At 37.1% G+C, this 17,061-nt stretch overlaps 1 protein-coding gene across 4 annotated transcripts in view; it reads left to right on the top strand.

Moving 5' to 3' along the window:
- Positions 1 to 17,061, top strand: part of LOC128013213 (partitioning defective 3 homolog) — a 421,775-nt gene that overhangs the window by 205,519 nt on the left and 199,195 nt on the right. For all 4 annotated transcript variants that reach the window (XM_052596022.1, XM_052596020.1, XM_052596019.1 and 1 more), the window contains 4 exons: positions 199 to 324; positions 4,341 to 4,681; positions 12,029 to 12,168; positions 13,771 to 13,899. In XM_052596022.1, coding sequence (XP_052451982.1) covers positions 199 to 324; positions 4,341 to 4,681; positions 12,029 to 12,168; positions 13,771 to 13,899 — 736 coding nt within the window. The remainder of the gene's footprint in view (positions 1 to 198; positions 325 to 4,340; positions 4,682 to 12,028; positions 12,169 to 13,770; positions 13,900 to 17,061) is intronic.

Genomic DNA, 17,061 nt, shown 5'->3' with positions numbered 1-17,061 from the left:
CAAACAGCATGTACAGCTTGCCTTACATGTAAAATCCATTGATTTTAATTGCGTAGTGCCATTAAATGGCAGCTAACGTTGCGTTCTTGGCTAGCTCACGTCTGGCTGAAGCTGTACATCTGTGTCAGGCTCTAACAGTGATGTGTGGTGTAGCTGATCTGAGCTCAGTGTCTCTAATATCTGCTGTGCCTGCTCCAGGACGCTGGGCTTGTTAGTGAAGAGGCTGGAGAGGGGCGGGAAGGCGGAGCAGGAGGCTCTGTTCCAGGAGAACGACTGTATCGTCCGGATTAATAACGCAGACCTGCGCAACATCCGATTCGAACAGTAAGCCCCTCTCTGGAGGAGACGCAGATACCCTCTTTATGCTTGATCCTTTCAACCTCTCTGTCTTTCCACACTTCCCTGAGCTTTCAGTTTTCCTCAGAGCTTTGAAAGTCTTGCCATCAGCCTTTCATCTCATCTCTTTCTAACTAAACAAAGCTAAACATCTCTGTTTAAAGTTTACAGAAGTTGTTCGTGGATGGGAGGTTATTGTAAGGTTGATTACAAATCTGTCTTTGTGTAGTGTGATGATAATCTATTAAATTTTAACTTTTATAGCTCAAAATTTCCTCCTCAGTTCAAAATGTCTGTTTATTTACATTAACCTGCAAAAACTTTTTCGAAATGGCTGCAGTTATTGAATATACAAATCATGTCCACCCACAATCAGACACGAACTCTTTCCAACATTGAATTTTCCGGCTTTCCGTGTTTCCACTGTTATGCGATAAGAGGCACTATTACACATCTTCTGGCAGAGTATTGCATATCTAGATCAAAACACGGTGAAGAAGAAGCAGAACCAATAGATTGTGTGTGTAAGCAGATAAATATGTAAAATAATGTGATCATCAAACATAAAACAGCATATGAATCAAAACTGACTAACGTTCCCAGATGAAATGCCGACCCAGAGGTGGTTTAGGTCTAAGCAAGCTTTGGTGCTGTTGATGAAAGTGATCAATCGTTCTGAATCCCATCAAGAACTATCCAATTTTTCTTTTCTTTTTTTGACATATTGCATGCTCAGACATTCCTACAACAAAATTTTGTAGGGCCATGGACATTTTCATCAACACTGGTGAGGAAAGAGTTAAAAAAAAGAAACTAAAGAAAGATCTAAAATCTGGTTTGGGTGTTTTTGATTCTTTGAAGAGAATCTAGAATTAGTTTATTTCAAAATACATATGAGCAAAATACTCGTACTCAAAAAGAGAAAGTGCTGTTGAAATAAACGACTTATGTATCAGCATTCATTGCATTAAAATAAAGTAACAAAAGCAACGTAACCCAATTCAGTTAAATAAAAGTTAATTCAAATGAACTCAAGTATAAACGTAGTCTCACTAAACTAGACCTTCAGAAGCTCTGGACCCTGTTGCAGCTTTCATTGGTCAAGAACCACCCAATGTCTGATTGACATGTAAAACAACCAATCACAGTCTCTATTGTTCAGCATCATGTTTAGAGGTGTAAAAATATATAAAGTCAATGTGTCTACAATAACAGACTGGCATGCAACCAATAAATCATTCATTCAAGAACTTCATCTTCAGTCATAAGGAGTCCCAGAAATCCTGTAGAATTCAACCAATCAGATGATGACTTCCAAACTCCTGTAGTGTGTCTCGTTTTGAGTGTTTTCCTCATCTTATGAATCAGACATCCAGCCAATGGTCTGAGGCTGGGACTGGTGTAAAATTACCCATCTACTCTTAAAAAGTACATCTTTTCTACCCACCTCTGGTTGTAAAGCATATCACGATAAACCTTATGCAATATATCTTTCAGCTCACACATGATCTGCTGGATTTGAGAAATTTGTAAAAAAAAAAAAAACAGGGCCCTATGGTTTCCGTGATGCAGAAAATATGGATGGAATCACAGAATCTGGTCATAAATATTTAATTTACAGTATAATATCACGGAATATGCCACCTTTTGGATGAATAAATCAAAAGTAGTTCGGTACACCTAAACCAAAACGCAATTTAGACTAGTGTCAAATGCGCAGTTTTGTTTACTACACTCTTGACGTTTATTGTGTTTTCAGCTTCTGCCACCTCAATATATGAGCACATGAACACATGAATTATGAGCATTTGACCATTTCTTGTGAGAATTATTATAATTATTTTCAAGTAATACAGTATTTACCAGACTTTATTTACCAGAAAAAAGTAAACGCACAACGGCATTTCTGAATAAAACAAACAAATAAATAAATAAACTAACAAATACATGAATAAATAAATGAACAAATTATTTTTCTAAATAAAAATAAAAATTAACACTAGAAAAAAGAATATGGTAAAAATAAATCTGAATAATAATAAAAAAAGAAAATCATATGGCCTTAAAAATATTTTTTTGTTAAACTTAAAAAAAAAAATTGCTGGTAAATTTTGTATGTTTCATCATTTAAATTACTTAGACATGCTTTTTGATTAATAACATTTAATTTAACCATTAAAAAAAAGTTTAGAAAAATGTAAGCAGAAAAAAAATGGAATCCAGATAAATAAAGGAGTGGGGGGTGGGGTAAAAAATAAATAAATAATAAAATGGAATAAAAATAGATTGTATAGGGCCTTAAAAACAACTCCAAAAAAAAAAAAATAATAATAAAAATAAAATAAAATTTGAATATTAAAATAGGTGGCGTGCCCTTCCACATTTATCATCAAGAGTTTCCTTTGGCCCTCTTGTACGGCTCAGCCTGGTCCAGATGATTGTACATGGATGAGAGCAAACTGACGAGGATGAGGAGAATGAATGGCCGGGGTTTGCCACAGGGCACAGAAAGGGCACAGCTGCGGGATAATTCATAATCTCATCTAAAACTAATTTACATACATCATTCAGTCCGCTTACACAAACCCAACACCACAAGTTAATTTCCCCAGTGTCCCAAAGCATTATTATGTTTTAATTGCTCTGCTATATTTTTGCATGAGACCATATATATGTGAGGGCTTTTGCCGCTAGTTTAAATACACAAACCCAACGGAGTCGAGGATTAAACTTGACCTTGTGAATTACATACACATTGGGTCGATAATGTGAGTGTAATACATATTAGATATTAGGGCCTTTTGTTCTTGGTATATATTGCCGTCCCTCAGGGCTTTGCCTCGTCGATTCGGTATGTTAGTGATCTGTAAACAAACTCACGGTTTCCATGCGTGCAAAGTCAATTCACAAGAGAGTAACGTTTTAATCTGCATCTGTGTTGTCATCTTTTTCTCGCTCACAGCTGCTGGATTCATACAGACCAATGTTTTCTTTATCTCACTCTCCCTCAGTTTCTTGATTGTGCTCCACGTGGAGTTATAATTCAGAACGATATTCTAATCTTATTGGATTGTTTGCATGGGTAAATATTTATCAGCGGTTGATCTAACTCAATGTAATGATGCGTTGATGGAGTCATTTATTATTCAATCAGACAGAGGGAGTCGCGTGATTAGCCGTGTGTCACCGCTTCGCTCGTCTGCACGTTCGTTTGGAGGTGGGGGGGGGGGTACATTTGCATAAAAATAGATGGGCGCCCCTCATGTGAGGCGCTGTTTGCTCTCCAGATGCAGAGATCGATCTAATGAAGAGTCTGTGATGGAAATAACTCACTCTGATGGTTCTTATGTGTTCCTCTGCTGTTTCATGAACATGCGTTGGGTTTAAGTTCCTGGGTTAAACTATCTATATGCAAAATAGCAGCAGCAACCTTCAGCACCAATGTGTCTGTTGGTTGTTTATAGGAAAAGTTGACCAAAAAGTGAATGAGGAATGTACATGAATAATCAATAATAATAATAATAATAGTTTTAGGTGAACTATTCCTTTTTTTCTATAAATTGTGAGAGTGTTTGTCTCTAATATGCATCAGTTAAACCACTCCATCATATACATCATCACTTCATTGATTGATTGCTTGATTTAGACTAATCCAGGGTTTTTTGTTATTCCTTTTCCCATGTGCTGTGGATCTGATGGCCTGTTTTTGTCCTCCATGTGGCACACTTATGAAAACAGATCCCGCTTCCTGCCTCTAATCCGTTTCACTGCTTCCTCCCCAAGGCTTTGCAATTATGGAAATAGCAGATAATGTGAATTAACCTTGTTTCCAACTGTACTAGTACAATTAGCCAGCGATTAAGCAAGCCGACCTTTTGACCTCTGCATGTGCTCTGCTTTTAACAACCCCAGTACTTAGGATGAGCCTGTTCAGTAATTGACAACGAGATACATTCTTACTGAAACATGTGTGTGTGTGTGTGTGTGTGTGTGTCTCCCCTCAGGGCCCAGAATTTGTTCAGACAGGCTATGCGTACTCCACTCATCCTGTTCCATGTGGTTCCAGCGGTGAAGAAAGCCCAATACGAGCTGCTGTCTCAGAATGAACTGGGTCTTCAGGCTGCTCCGGGCCCCGGGGACAGGGCCAGTGTGGTGGGAGGAGGTGTGGACTACGGCCCGCGGAGAATATCCAAAGCCGAATTCACCCTGGGCTATCCCGCGTTACCACACATAGCAAACTCATCAAACAGGACCCACATCCAGTCCTCCAGACCCACCAGTGCCGCCTCCTCTGTGGGCTACTCGAAAAAGATCGGCCGCAAGTTCAGCGTCCAGCTGAGGAAAGGTACAGTGACACACGTCTCATCATACTGACCCACAGCACTTGAAGGACACATGACCTTTCGTTCCGTATGAGTGCATTCACCTAGTTCACTGAAATATCCACCGTGTCAGATTTGCTAGCTAGAGCGCTGATGGTCAGACCAGATGCAATATGTAGACTTTTTGCAGAATTAATATAAATGTGCAGAAAAATAAACAAACAAACGTGTGTGTAATTGTGTTTGTCTGGAAAACAAGTTCAATGCATGGTCCAGTATTATTTCTGTATTGTTTATGTATTATTACAGTATTAATATTAATAATTTTATATTTAGTAAACTTGTATAATTTATTATGATAATTAAGCATTATTTTTGGAATTATATACAGCATTATTTGAGTTACTAGTGTTTGTTTACTGGTTTAGATTAGTTTAGATTACTAGTTTAGTTAACAACAACACTGATATGGCCAACTTTTCATTTCAAACCATTGATTTTAATAATAATCAAACTGTAACAATTTAGGAAGCACACAATTCTATAGAATGCAATTATATGACATCACATTAAGATCTGTTTTATCTTAAATTAGACCCTGATGTCAGATGCTTTTGGCCACTGACTATTCCAGAGATGCACTCATCTGGCATGTATTTATTTGTTAGTTTTCCTCTGAAGTTGCCTCTGTTTTCTGCTGTTTTAATAGCTGATGATATCTGTGCGGTGTATCTTTTCTGCTGTAGTGACTAGCATTGTGTAACTAATTCAGTTAGTACTTCAAAGGACTCTATCTGCTATTGTCAGGAAGTGTGTCTGCAGCTTCCTCTCAGACTCACGTACGGCTCCAAATCCCATTCGTTCTGCACCGCAGCCGCGTCTCAGCATTTCACACCGCGGGACAACTGCAAATGTCTATCAGAGATAGCACAAACAGACACAAACGCATGCATGTTTATGCATAAACCAAGACATCGGAGGAATATCTATAACCGTGCATGCGGCACAGCCTCTGATCTCGACTAATGGCGGCTTTTGAAAGAAAACGCTGGAAACTTTGTGTTTCTCTGATGCTCTTTTGTCACCCTGTCCTGGTTTCAGAGGTGATGTAATCACACACTCCGGCTGGTTTAAATTAAAGAGCAAAAGAAGTGTTTTTGTCAATGAGCTTGTTGCATTGGCATCTATTAGGCTGACGCAGCAGGAGAGCGAGTGGTAAAGACACAGTTAAATCCTGACAACAAATGGGCCTGGCTTCAGCGGTGTGAAATATGTCACCGGTTGGGGAGGGCTAGCCTTTAATTGAAAAGACAAGAGTGGGTGAAAGAGGGAGTGTCTGTTAGGTGTTACTTGAGGGCATGCTGTGTGTCTGTTGCCTTTTTGGGCTGTGATATTTATAGAAGAGAACACAACTGACTGTCCTTCCAGTATCTAGTGTTGTCGTAGTATTGGGATGCATCTTAGTGAAAGAGAAGTACACTTTATCGTGGTTTTCAAAAACAGTATTTATTACAGAAATAATATTCTTTAAATGAGTATACTGAAGTCTCAACTGAATGTTGTGTTTTCAGACACTTAATTGCATGTTAATGGCATTTAAATTCAAATGTATTATAGTTTAAATCTTAATTAAATGGAATAGTGGCTTAAAGCTGCGGTAGGGAACTTTTGACGCTCTAGCGGTTAATAAACAGAACTGCTTGCGTCTTGCGGAAGAACATCGTAGCCGGAACTACTTCTCTCTGTTTATGTCTATGAAGAATCACAAAGGTACTGGGTTACTCCGCCGCGGTATCCCCGAAGCAATCTAAAATAGTCAGAATATAAACACTTATTATAGGTGCACCCTAGTGATTCAGGACAAGCTAAAAACACGGTTTGGAAAATGGATTCATGGTGTACTCGCTTATTATATACACTCAAAAAAATGTACTTTCACCTTTGCTAATTTTACTTAATCCGTTCATATTATGATTGCTTAAAAAAAATTATTTAACAATGTGAACTTGATTTAATCTAGTTCATTCAACAAAAAAGTGTGTTTTGTCAGCTTTACTTAAAAATTATTTGTTCATCCAACATAACATTTTTGTGTAAAGGTAACATATTAGTGAAACCAACACAGACTTGCATCTCATTGGCTGAGGATTTCTGCAGTGTATTATGGGTAATTGTTATTCTGTCACCCTCTTGGAGAAGTGTAGCACCATTAGATAGGTAGATGAGTAATACAATTTATAGCAATTAAGTTGTTCTAATAAGTTTTAGAACAAAACAAACAAAGAAACAAACGGTTTGAAATGTTGTTTTGCAATTTAAATATATTTGTGATATGCTTGATAAGCTGTAATTATAGAATGATTTGAATGAAAAGTAATTTTAATCAGCTGCTCATGATCAGTAATGCAAGGGGGTGGCATTCCTAAAATGGCATTATTCAAATTTTATGTCATCATTAATTAACATTTTCAGGTACAATTAACTCATTTGTTGTTTGTTGACTCTATTAAGGGTTGTTAACTTTACTTAAACCTATTTTGTAAAATGAACTTAATTATTAAAAACATTGTCCAAAACATTGCAGATTAGTTGGGCTGACACTATTAAATTAAGCTTTGCCCAACCATAGTAAATAAGTTGAATCAGCCTTAATAAATTAAGTTGACCCAATGTAAGTACATTAAATTGGAGTAACAGAATTGCATAATGCTGAAATAAAGCAAATTAATCATGTGGAAATCCTTTCCATGATTTTTTTATGTTCGTTCAAAGAGTTATTTTTTTGAGTGTACATTTTTCTAAATTTTGAACACAAACAAAGTTACGGACTGCAGCTCTGATTGGTTATTTTTTACCGGGAGCAATGGAGTTTCTGCAAATGGCAATAGGACACTGGGAGGAGCCAGAGGAGCTTGATTTTTTCACAGATTATCTGTCTCATATTCTACTGTCAGGACATAATGACAGGTTTAATAAATATGTAAAAAATATTTTTTTTTACAAAAGTTCCCTACAGCACCTTTAAGTGTTTTTTTGATGCAGTTAAATAGAACATGTTTATATGTTATTTCATTATTATGTTGTCTTTGAAATAAGGTTAAAGTGCACTGACAAGCATTTTTTGTAAACTATAATTTAATGGCATTAATGGGAATTTATTAGTAATAGTGCAATTTACTTTAGATGTAAAACACAAACTTAAACTTAACAACTACCTTATAAACTATTAATAAGTAGCAAACTAGGAGTTCATTGAAACAAAAGTCATAGTTAATGGTTAGTTAATAGTGAGAATTGGACCCTAAAATAAAGTGTGACCGAAACACATTCTAATCTAGTTTACTAGGTAAATTGGGACACAGCCCTGACTAATAGGCCTCTGTGGAAAACACCAGTGCATGATGGAGCCCTGAATCTCTTCACTATCTGTCCGTCTTCTGTGATTGGCAGAGATGGAGAGAGAGACAGGACATGAACAAGCAGCAGATGTTGAGCGCTGTGGTTCTGGCACGCGTGCTGGACTGAGGGAAGAGCGTGTGTTACAGGCTAAATACAGCAGATCCTTCAGCGTTTACAGCACACACTCTGACAAACACCGAAGGCTTGCTCTCTGCCCGGGACGCTCTCTGACTTTTGGAAATATTGAACCTTGTCGAGTCTGTTCAGTCCGTCAGAGCTCGCTCAGATTGCCTTCAGTTCCTCGGTGCCAGCTGAGAGATTTATTTCCTCTGGGCACTTTACCACCAACAGATATTGAAAAAAGCTTCTAGATTTATGAAAAACAATGTTGTCTTTATATCAAATTCTAGTTTGATTCAGTGACAGGTGCTCTGCTGAAATAAAATAATGTGTCTAATGCTGTTTATTCTCCAGGTTTATTCTGCTGAAGTGACTGTAGCGCTGAATAGCTCACACTTTGTGCTTTTAGAGGCTTTTTTAAACACATCAGTCAAAATCGAATGTAAAAAAACCCGCTTTTTCTCATCTTCTTTTTCCAAATCTTTTCTCGCTGAATTTAAATGCTTTTAGTTGTGTTCCTGGGTTGCATGATAACTCATATTAACTATATTGTTTAATAATAATAATACAATCTATCTATCTATTTATTTTTTCTCAGTGGAATAAGTTCTTTTATCCTGTTTTTACAATGTTCAGATTTTAATTCAAAATAAGCCAAATCTGATTTATTGGTTATAGATATAGATATCTCTCACTGGAGCTTCACTCATTTAAAGAGTCTTCCTCTTCCTTCCATTAGTCCATTTATCTTTTTTGGGGTTATGATAGTCTTAAAATAGTATTTGAAGAGGTCTAAGACCACACCGTCCTCTCTCATTTGTCTTTTCCTCCCTCGTTCTCTCTCAGCCTCTGATAAATTAATGGATTGCACAGAACATGTTCCCAATTTCTTCCTCAAGCTGTAATTTTCTGTAGGGCCTATACTGCTTTATGATTTTTTTTTTTAGCTTTAAGACTTTGGAACAGTTACAAATACAAAATTTTTATTATCTTTCTTTCACATAATACAAAAAGAAGAGAATAAAAACCTGGGTAGAGACCGTGCCACATCCGTGATTAATTAGTGTGGGGCTATTAGTGTTCCATCTCTGTAATTACTTGATTGTAAGCAGTTAACAAGTGAATGTCCTAATGGCTGAACGTTTGATTGTAGTAATTATCCATCAGGTGGGTGTTTGGTTATTGAATCTGGCTTCACTTCTCCTAGCTGTGGCCGTATGTCTTGGAAGATTTATCCCAGCATCATAACAAGCACAAAGCATTGAGAGAACAGCACAGCCACTGACCCCAGACCAGTGCTGAAGTTTCTTGAAGCTTGAAGTTTCAATACCAGTTCAGCTCAAATTAATGCATTTGTGGAGTAATATTCATTATAACCAAACAAATAAATAAATAAACATAAATTCTGTGAAAGTTAAGTTGTAGTTTGGGGTTTATGACATGATGATTCCATAGCAAAAACAGTTGTAAAACAGATTATAACCACAGAAAACGTTCACACTGAAATCATGCTAACACACATATTGATTATATCTTGTAGCTGCACTGTTGAAACTGTATTTCAACATTTACAAACTGTTGAAATAGTATTTTAATCATTAGAAATGACACATACAGTGGAAGTAAATAAAGCCAAATTATGGAGCTGCAGAAATACATTACTAAAATGACTTGCGTTAATTCTTCTGTTAAACTTGTTTATTATTTCAGTTGTAAAGTTGATTAAATTATATATTTCTTAGTATGGCAGTTTTTTTTTTATTCTTTTCGACACTAAAATCATACTAACACATTGTTTATGTATTGTAGCTGTATTATTGAAACCGTATTTTAACGTTTACAAAAAAATAATAATAATTCTTCTGTTAAATGTGTCTATTTGTTGTGCAGTTGTTTAAATCATATTTTTTTTGTATTTACATTGTCTGAAAAATGTATATAACTTAGATATTTACAAAGAAATGGTTAATATCTTTTCTTTTTTTTTTCAACCACTGAAGTTACACTAATATGCATATTGCCAAAAAGTGGCAGACGCTAAACTAAATTTGTGTTGTCATGTCACAAGTGTTGTTTTATTGAGCATAACTTGCTTTGATGCTGGAATCTTGCATTTAACCTTTTGAAAAACTCCCTTTTCGGGCACAACCCATGAACACAACATACCCCAGATATGATATAAGCAAACACAGACAGTCCTGAGGGCTACAAATGTGTCTCCAGATAAAAAATACGTGTCCGGTCTATCGGTTTCTCCTGCACTGCCTTTTCTTTGACCATTACAGCTGTTGTTGGGATGATAAGGTCAACCTTACTGATCCCTGTGTGTGCCGGCCGTTACTCTTTCTCTGGGCTTCTCCTGCATCTGCCTATTTGTATTAATTTGGCCCTCCCAAAAAGGTCATTTTGTGGACAGGGAGCAAATTGCTGCGCATACCCTGCGCCTGAGCCCCTAACTACATTTTCCAGGATTTACTAACGTCTGTGGCGAGCTGTAAAGCTCAATTTGCCTGATGCATGTGCACATCAAGTCCCTTCAAAGCCTGGGTTTGCAGGGAGTTGTCCTGCTTCTGAATGAGGAAAAGCTAATGTCTACAGCGTGCGTTGTGGAGGAGCTGGTGTCATGTTTGGGACCGCTAGGTTTGGGGCTAAATCTGAAGTCATGGTGAGGTTGTGCCGCGCACACAGATGGGTTTGAAACGTTCAATTAGGGTCTGTGCTGCCATATGCTTGGGCTTTGCCTGTGTAATTTGTATGTGTGTGCACAGGCGGTCATGGAAGACTGTTTTTTTTCCTCTCTAAACTTAAAAGACATAAAAATATCCATCTGATGGATTTCAGATCAGTTATTAGATACAGTAGACTTGAGCAGGACTGTAATTTTACTGCGGCCGATATGCAGTCCGTCTCAAATATAGAATTCATAAAACGTTTGCAACACTGAAGCTGTTCTTCAAAGAGATGATCGTACAGCTTTCATTCAGCAAGGAAATTGATTAAAAGTGACAGTAAAAGGATTTAAAATATTACAAACGATATCTGTTTTAAATAAATGCCGTCCTTTCAATCTTTTTATTAATCAAAGAGTAAAAAAAAGAAAAGAAATACAATTCATTCCACAAAAGTACAGTGCAGCACAACATTGATAATAATAATTAATGTTTCTTGAGCAGTAAATCATCATATTATTCTGATTTCTGAAGATCATGTGAAGACTGGAGTAATGATGCTGAAAATACAGTGGAGCATCACAGAAATAAATTACAGTTTGCATCACATTCACGTAGAAAGTATGGGTCACGTCACTTTCACATTTATATGACTACATGATGCAACTGAAAAACAACAACAACAACAAAAACTAAATTAACTTATAAAAATGACCATATCACATTACAAAGTTATTCAAACTTAAACTAAAATGAAATTGAAAACTAAAAAAATATATATAAAAAAACTTTTTAAAAAATCTTAAAAACAAAAACATAACAAAATTACTAAACCAAACTAAAATGAAAAAAAAAAAAGTATTTCCAACCAAGAAATATTCCAAATCTTGTGAAAAACAAACAAACAAACAACAACAAAATATTATTAAATACATAACAAAACTACTGAAACCAACATGAAGTGAAAATGAAAACTGAAAATATAAAACTAAAAGCCTTTTTGGAAGTTAAAATTTTTCAAGAAAAGTTTAAATTATGCAATATAGAGAATAATAATGATACATAAATATAAAAAAGTGACATTTTACAACCTAAAAAGGGCAGCGTATCCTCTCAGCCTGGTCTGTAGACCGGCTCTGTGGCTGATTTACACATGTATTGTTTGTTGTTTTGGTGTTTCAGGTCCAGAGGGGTTGGGTTTCAGCATCACCTCCAGAGACGTCCCGATTGGCGCTTCCGCCCCCATATATGTGAAGAACATCCTCCCGCGTGGAGCCGCCATCCAGGACGGCCGTCTGAAGGCCGGAGACCGGCTGCTCGAGGTGAGAAAACCTGGAAGCGGTTGAGAGAACGAGTGACATCACACGGCCTTCACTTCCTCTTCCTGTTCACTGCTTCCTGAACATTCAGCACCATATACAGCTTTTCTCATGCCTTTCTTATATAGAAAACATTCAGTGTCATACAGAGGGTCCGATGACTTCTTGTTTTCTGGAGGATTTCCCCTCTTAGTCCCTTCTGCTTTGTGTTTCAGAGGCAAGATATCCACTGTTTTCCTCTCTCCTCTGTGAGATGCACTTTCCTTTTTAGTTGTGGAGAGAATAAAAGGTTAATAAAAGAGAATGGACAAAAAGAACTCTAGCTGATGGCTGATTTACAGTGACAGCCAATCAACAATGGCTATTTCATTTAGAAATGGAGCAGGACACCTGCAGGCTCTGAAGCCAGATGCTACCGTGGAGCCAGAACGTCATCCATTTGGCTTAACCAACCCTGATTCATCGCTTTAATGGAGTCGAGGCCTTTCAGAGTGCTTTCGCTTCACCCCGTGCCTTTATGTTGCCATAGAAATATCAGGACAGTACTTCCTGTTGTCATGGTCACAATAATGTGACTGCAATTAATTGTAATGCTTGATCGGATATAATTACACAAAATATAAGTCAGGTTTTATTTGTTGCTTTATTAAACACGCTTTCAGATGACTCACATCATCATCTGGAACGTCAGATTTGACTGCAGTGCCACTTTTGCACAGGCCAAGCTTTTTAATATGATGTGTGTGTGTGTGTGTGTGTGTGTGTCTGTGTGCGTGTGTGTGTGTGTGTAAATACTGTGTGCAGTAACGCTGACATTATTTTTCATTATTTAATTCGTTTTTATTTTTATATTTTCTTTACCCTTTAACTTAAGTTAAAGTTTTAGAAATGTTGTTGTTTTTCTCATTATTATTATTATTATTATTATTATTATTATTATTATTATTATTATTATTATTATTATTATTATTATTATATCTATATAGTTTGTATTGTTTATTTCAGTTTTAGTTTCAGTTTAATTATAGTAGGTCAAGATAAAATAAAGATATTGGCAACTGGCTGAAATAAGGAACAGTTTAATAAAGAAAATAAAGATCGATAATTAAGTTTATTTATGTTATTAATATTAGTATTAGTATTATTTTTATTAAAATGTTCATTTATTTAAAGTATTTAAAATGATTAGGGTTAGGGTTAACTTTTTTATTGTTTTATTTTAGTTTTAACTATAATAACCCAGCAGCTAACTGATATAAATAAGTAGAATTACAAAAATTTTAATTGAATTAAATTAAATAAAATAAAAAAATCATTAAATCTAAAAAAAATTAAACAAACTTATAAGTAAAAAAAATACTAAAACCTAAACTAAAATAAAAACTATATATATATATATATGTGTGTGTGTGTGTGTGTGTGTGTGTGTGTGTGTGTGTGTGTGTGTGTGTGTGTGTATATATATATTTATATATATATATATATATAAAAGCTGTAATAGTATGTAATGCAAAACTAACCTGAATTTGTTGTTAAGACAAAAAAAGCCCTCTTTGGCTGTCAGATGGTTATGTTTCTGATGATTTCTGTGTTGTGTGGCTGCAGGTTAACGGAGTGGATCTGAATGGTAAGACTCAGGAGGAGGTTGTGGCTCTGTTGCGCTCGACTCCCATGGGAGGCACTGTAGGTCTTCTCATCGTCAGACAAGAAGACACTTTCCTGCCCCGCGAAGTGGTGAGTCACACACTCCCACACACAACTAAATGTGCAACCATCTTAAAATGGCTTAACAATGGCCATAAATGGTCTCTTGATATCACACAGAGTTCATATAGCACCATGAAATGGCCTCTTCAACTCTTTCCCTGCCTCTGGCCTATTTAGGTAACATGTGTGCCATAGAGGCAGCTGCCACCCACCTTAACTCATTTTGAAGTCATCATTATTTCCATAATAGATAATTCAGGAGTGCAGATGAACTCTGGGCTGCCTTGACATTTGAATGCAGATTTATTTTATTTTTTTTCTTGGTCGACATTCCATGAAGATGCTTCTGAATTGACCCAGTGCTGAATGTTCCCATTGGCTCTCTCAGTGATCTGTTGTTTACAGCATCAGTAAAATTCCTCCTTTGCACTTAGCATTGTTGATGACAGGAAGGCTTTTTAAAGTCTAAACCCTGATATATGAATGCTTCTAGCTATGCAAGCTTGATTTGTTGCAAAATGCGTCCAAAGACAAATTTGAATGCAATGCATGCTTTTGGTTCATTCATAAACTGACCACAGTTAGAGCTAATGGTTTTCTTCTACAGTCAGTTGTAGCTCTTTTAGATCAAGAAGAGAATCATGCTGAGCAAGATAGTCCAAGTTAGTTATTGTCCATATGTTTATAGCTAGTTAAGGCTAATTCAATTGTTAGCTACTAGCTTCCTGAATTTGCAGGTAACTATGTCTCCTATCAAAATTGCAATACAGATTCAATCAACATTGTGTGCTTTCATTGGGACTGCCAAGACAGGCTAAAGGCACACTGCTCCGGGTGTGTGTTAACGGTGTGTGTGTGTGTTCACTGCTGTGTGTGTGCACTTTGGATGGGTTAAATGCAGAGCACGAGTTCTGAGTATGGGTCACCATACTTGGCTGAATGTCACTTTACTTTCACTTTCACTTTTCTAATGTAGTAAATTTGCTCTGTAGCGCACCCGGTACAGCATTGCACTTATTAATTACATTAAACACAAATCACAATAAGTCTTTAAGAACCAAAGCCAAAAAGCAACTGTTGCCTCAGCATGTTAACAATATATTGTAAATTACGTTGCAAGATGCATGTGTTTCTATTTTAGATAAAATTTAGTTTTTCAGAGAAATTATGTCTTTGTCATCCAATTGCAGAGTGCTAAGGAATCTGCTATTTCTCTTAAAAGGAAAAAAACACAAACCTATCTAAGAGGCCAGATGTGTGACATCCTCATAGAGGCTTGAAAAACACATCCCCGGAAACGAGTTCAAGCGCAGGCTGATTGATTTTGGACTTATTTAAGCTTGGGGTGATTGAGAGCGGGTGAAGATGAGGTTTGACTTCCTTTCTCTGGCTCCGGCAAGATTTGATTAAAGACACCATCATGAAGACACAGTTTCACCAAGTCTCCAGCTCCACCTCGTTTCTCATCAGCTCCCCCTTAAAATGTGGAGTTTAAGACATCAGAACGACAGGGGTGGGAAGAGAGAAAGCGAAGGAAGAGATAAACTGTTGGACGCTTCATTACTCTTATTGTCACATTAACATTCAGGAGGCTTCGGTTTTTCAACACACCCCATTCAGGCATTAAAGGATCTCAATAATCCATACAAGTATGTTCATAAAAATCAGATTACAAACGCATCGCTCTACTGCTGACAGTTATTGCAAATAAAGTGGAGAGATAGAGGACAGCGGAGGGTTATTGATGCTATTTTGTAGGTCTGGTGGTGGTTTAATACGATGCTATGGGAACGTTGTCATGTGAACCAATCACAGAGCCAGACTATTAACGCATCATCGGGCAAGTTCTAAATCAAAAGACTGAGTGACACACACTGCCACAATGACAGGTTACAGTCTAATAAATCAACACAGCCAAGCACTTAGTCTATGCTTTATGATATTCAAATGCACAACGCAATTAACGTCAAATTATTATAATGACATCAGGAGGGAAAATATCAGAACGGAGGACTTTTTATGAAACGGAACCTAAAAACAAGCAATGCTAACCGCTAACATGCTGAGGGATCTTATTTATTTATTTTCATTTATCTGCACGCATACGATTAGCCTTGAAGGTGTTGAGGGAATTGCAGACATTTTACGAAAGCGTCAAATGCAGGCTGGCAGAGGCAGTGACTTATTGATGGGGTGTCAGCTTTAACCTTTGCTCACAGGCGAAATCTGGTCCTGAGGGAGTCGCAGAAAAATGAGCTTTGATGCCCCCTAGCCGGCCCTCGCCCTTTAGAGAAAAAGAGAAAGAGAAGCGAGAGAGGAGGCCGCACCATCGGCATGTTCAGTGAACTCCAAAGAGACTGTTGAGCCGGAATCGATGAAGTGCTGTCCTTGGAGTGTGGCTGAGGGGCTGGTGTTAGTTGAGTGCAATTGTAGGTCATGTCATGGTCAGTGTCAGATACTCACGAGATTAAACAACTGAGTTGTTGCTTGGTTTGCTGCTCCTGACAGGTAGATTGAGGTTTGTTGACAAATTTGACCCATTTTGGGGTGAGTCTTAGTGAAGTCTTCCTTTCCCACCTAATGCTAGTGTGATGTGCCACGACTGGTGTCAAGTCTTCTTCTGATCTGATGGTGTCAGTGTGTTCATTTGGATAAATTACTGAAAGCTAAGTGTAGTTAGGCCTCAACTAAGCAAGCCAAAAGGCGACAAGGAATCCAAACAGAAATGGAGAAAAAAAACCTTGTGAGAAGCCAGGCTCAGATGGGGAACCAGTTGACCTCTGGCCTGGTTGGGGATCAGTTCTCTTTACCTTTGGCTCAGATGGAAGACCAAAAGCGACAACCAGTTCTCCTCTGGCATTCACTTAGGCCAAAGGACAACTGATCGCTCACTCTGTTTTTTTTCCATTTCTGTTTCTCAGAACCTCAGCATATCTAACATGTTCTCACTCCCAACTCGTCATATGTGGATGCTTTCAATTTAAACATCTACAATATTTTTAGTTGCATAACTTACAATACACAAATATATCCTATTGAGATTTTGAGCACCTAACCCAACACCACCCGTAAACCTTACCATTTGTCAGTATAAAACAAAGGATATAATATACATGCAAATATAGTCACACTTTATCAGTGGTGGACGAAGTACACAAATCAAGTCCTTGAGTAAAAGTACAGATAGGT

This window comes from Carassius gibelio, chromosome B24 (assembly GCF_023724105.1).
Source record: "Carassius gibelio isolate Cgi1373 ecotype wild population from Czech Republic chromosome B24, carGib1.2-hapl.c, whole genome shotgun sequence".
In the NCBI taxonomy this organism is placed as follows: Eukaryota; Metazoa; Chordata; class Actinopteri; order Cypriniformes; family Cyprinidae; genus Carassius; species Carassius gibelio.
This window is presented reverse-complemented; position numbering and strand designations above follow the sequence as displayed.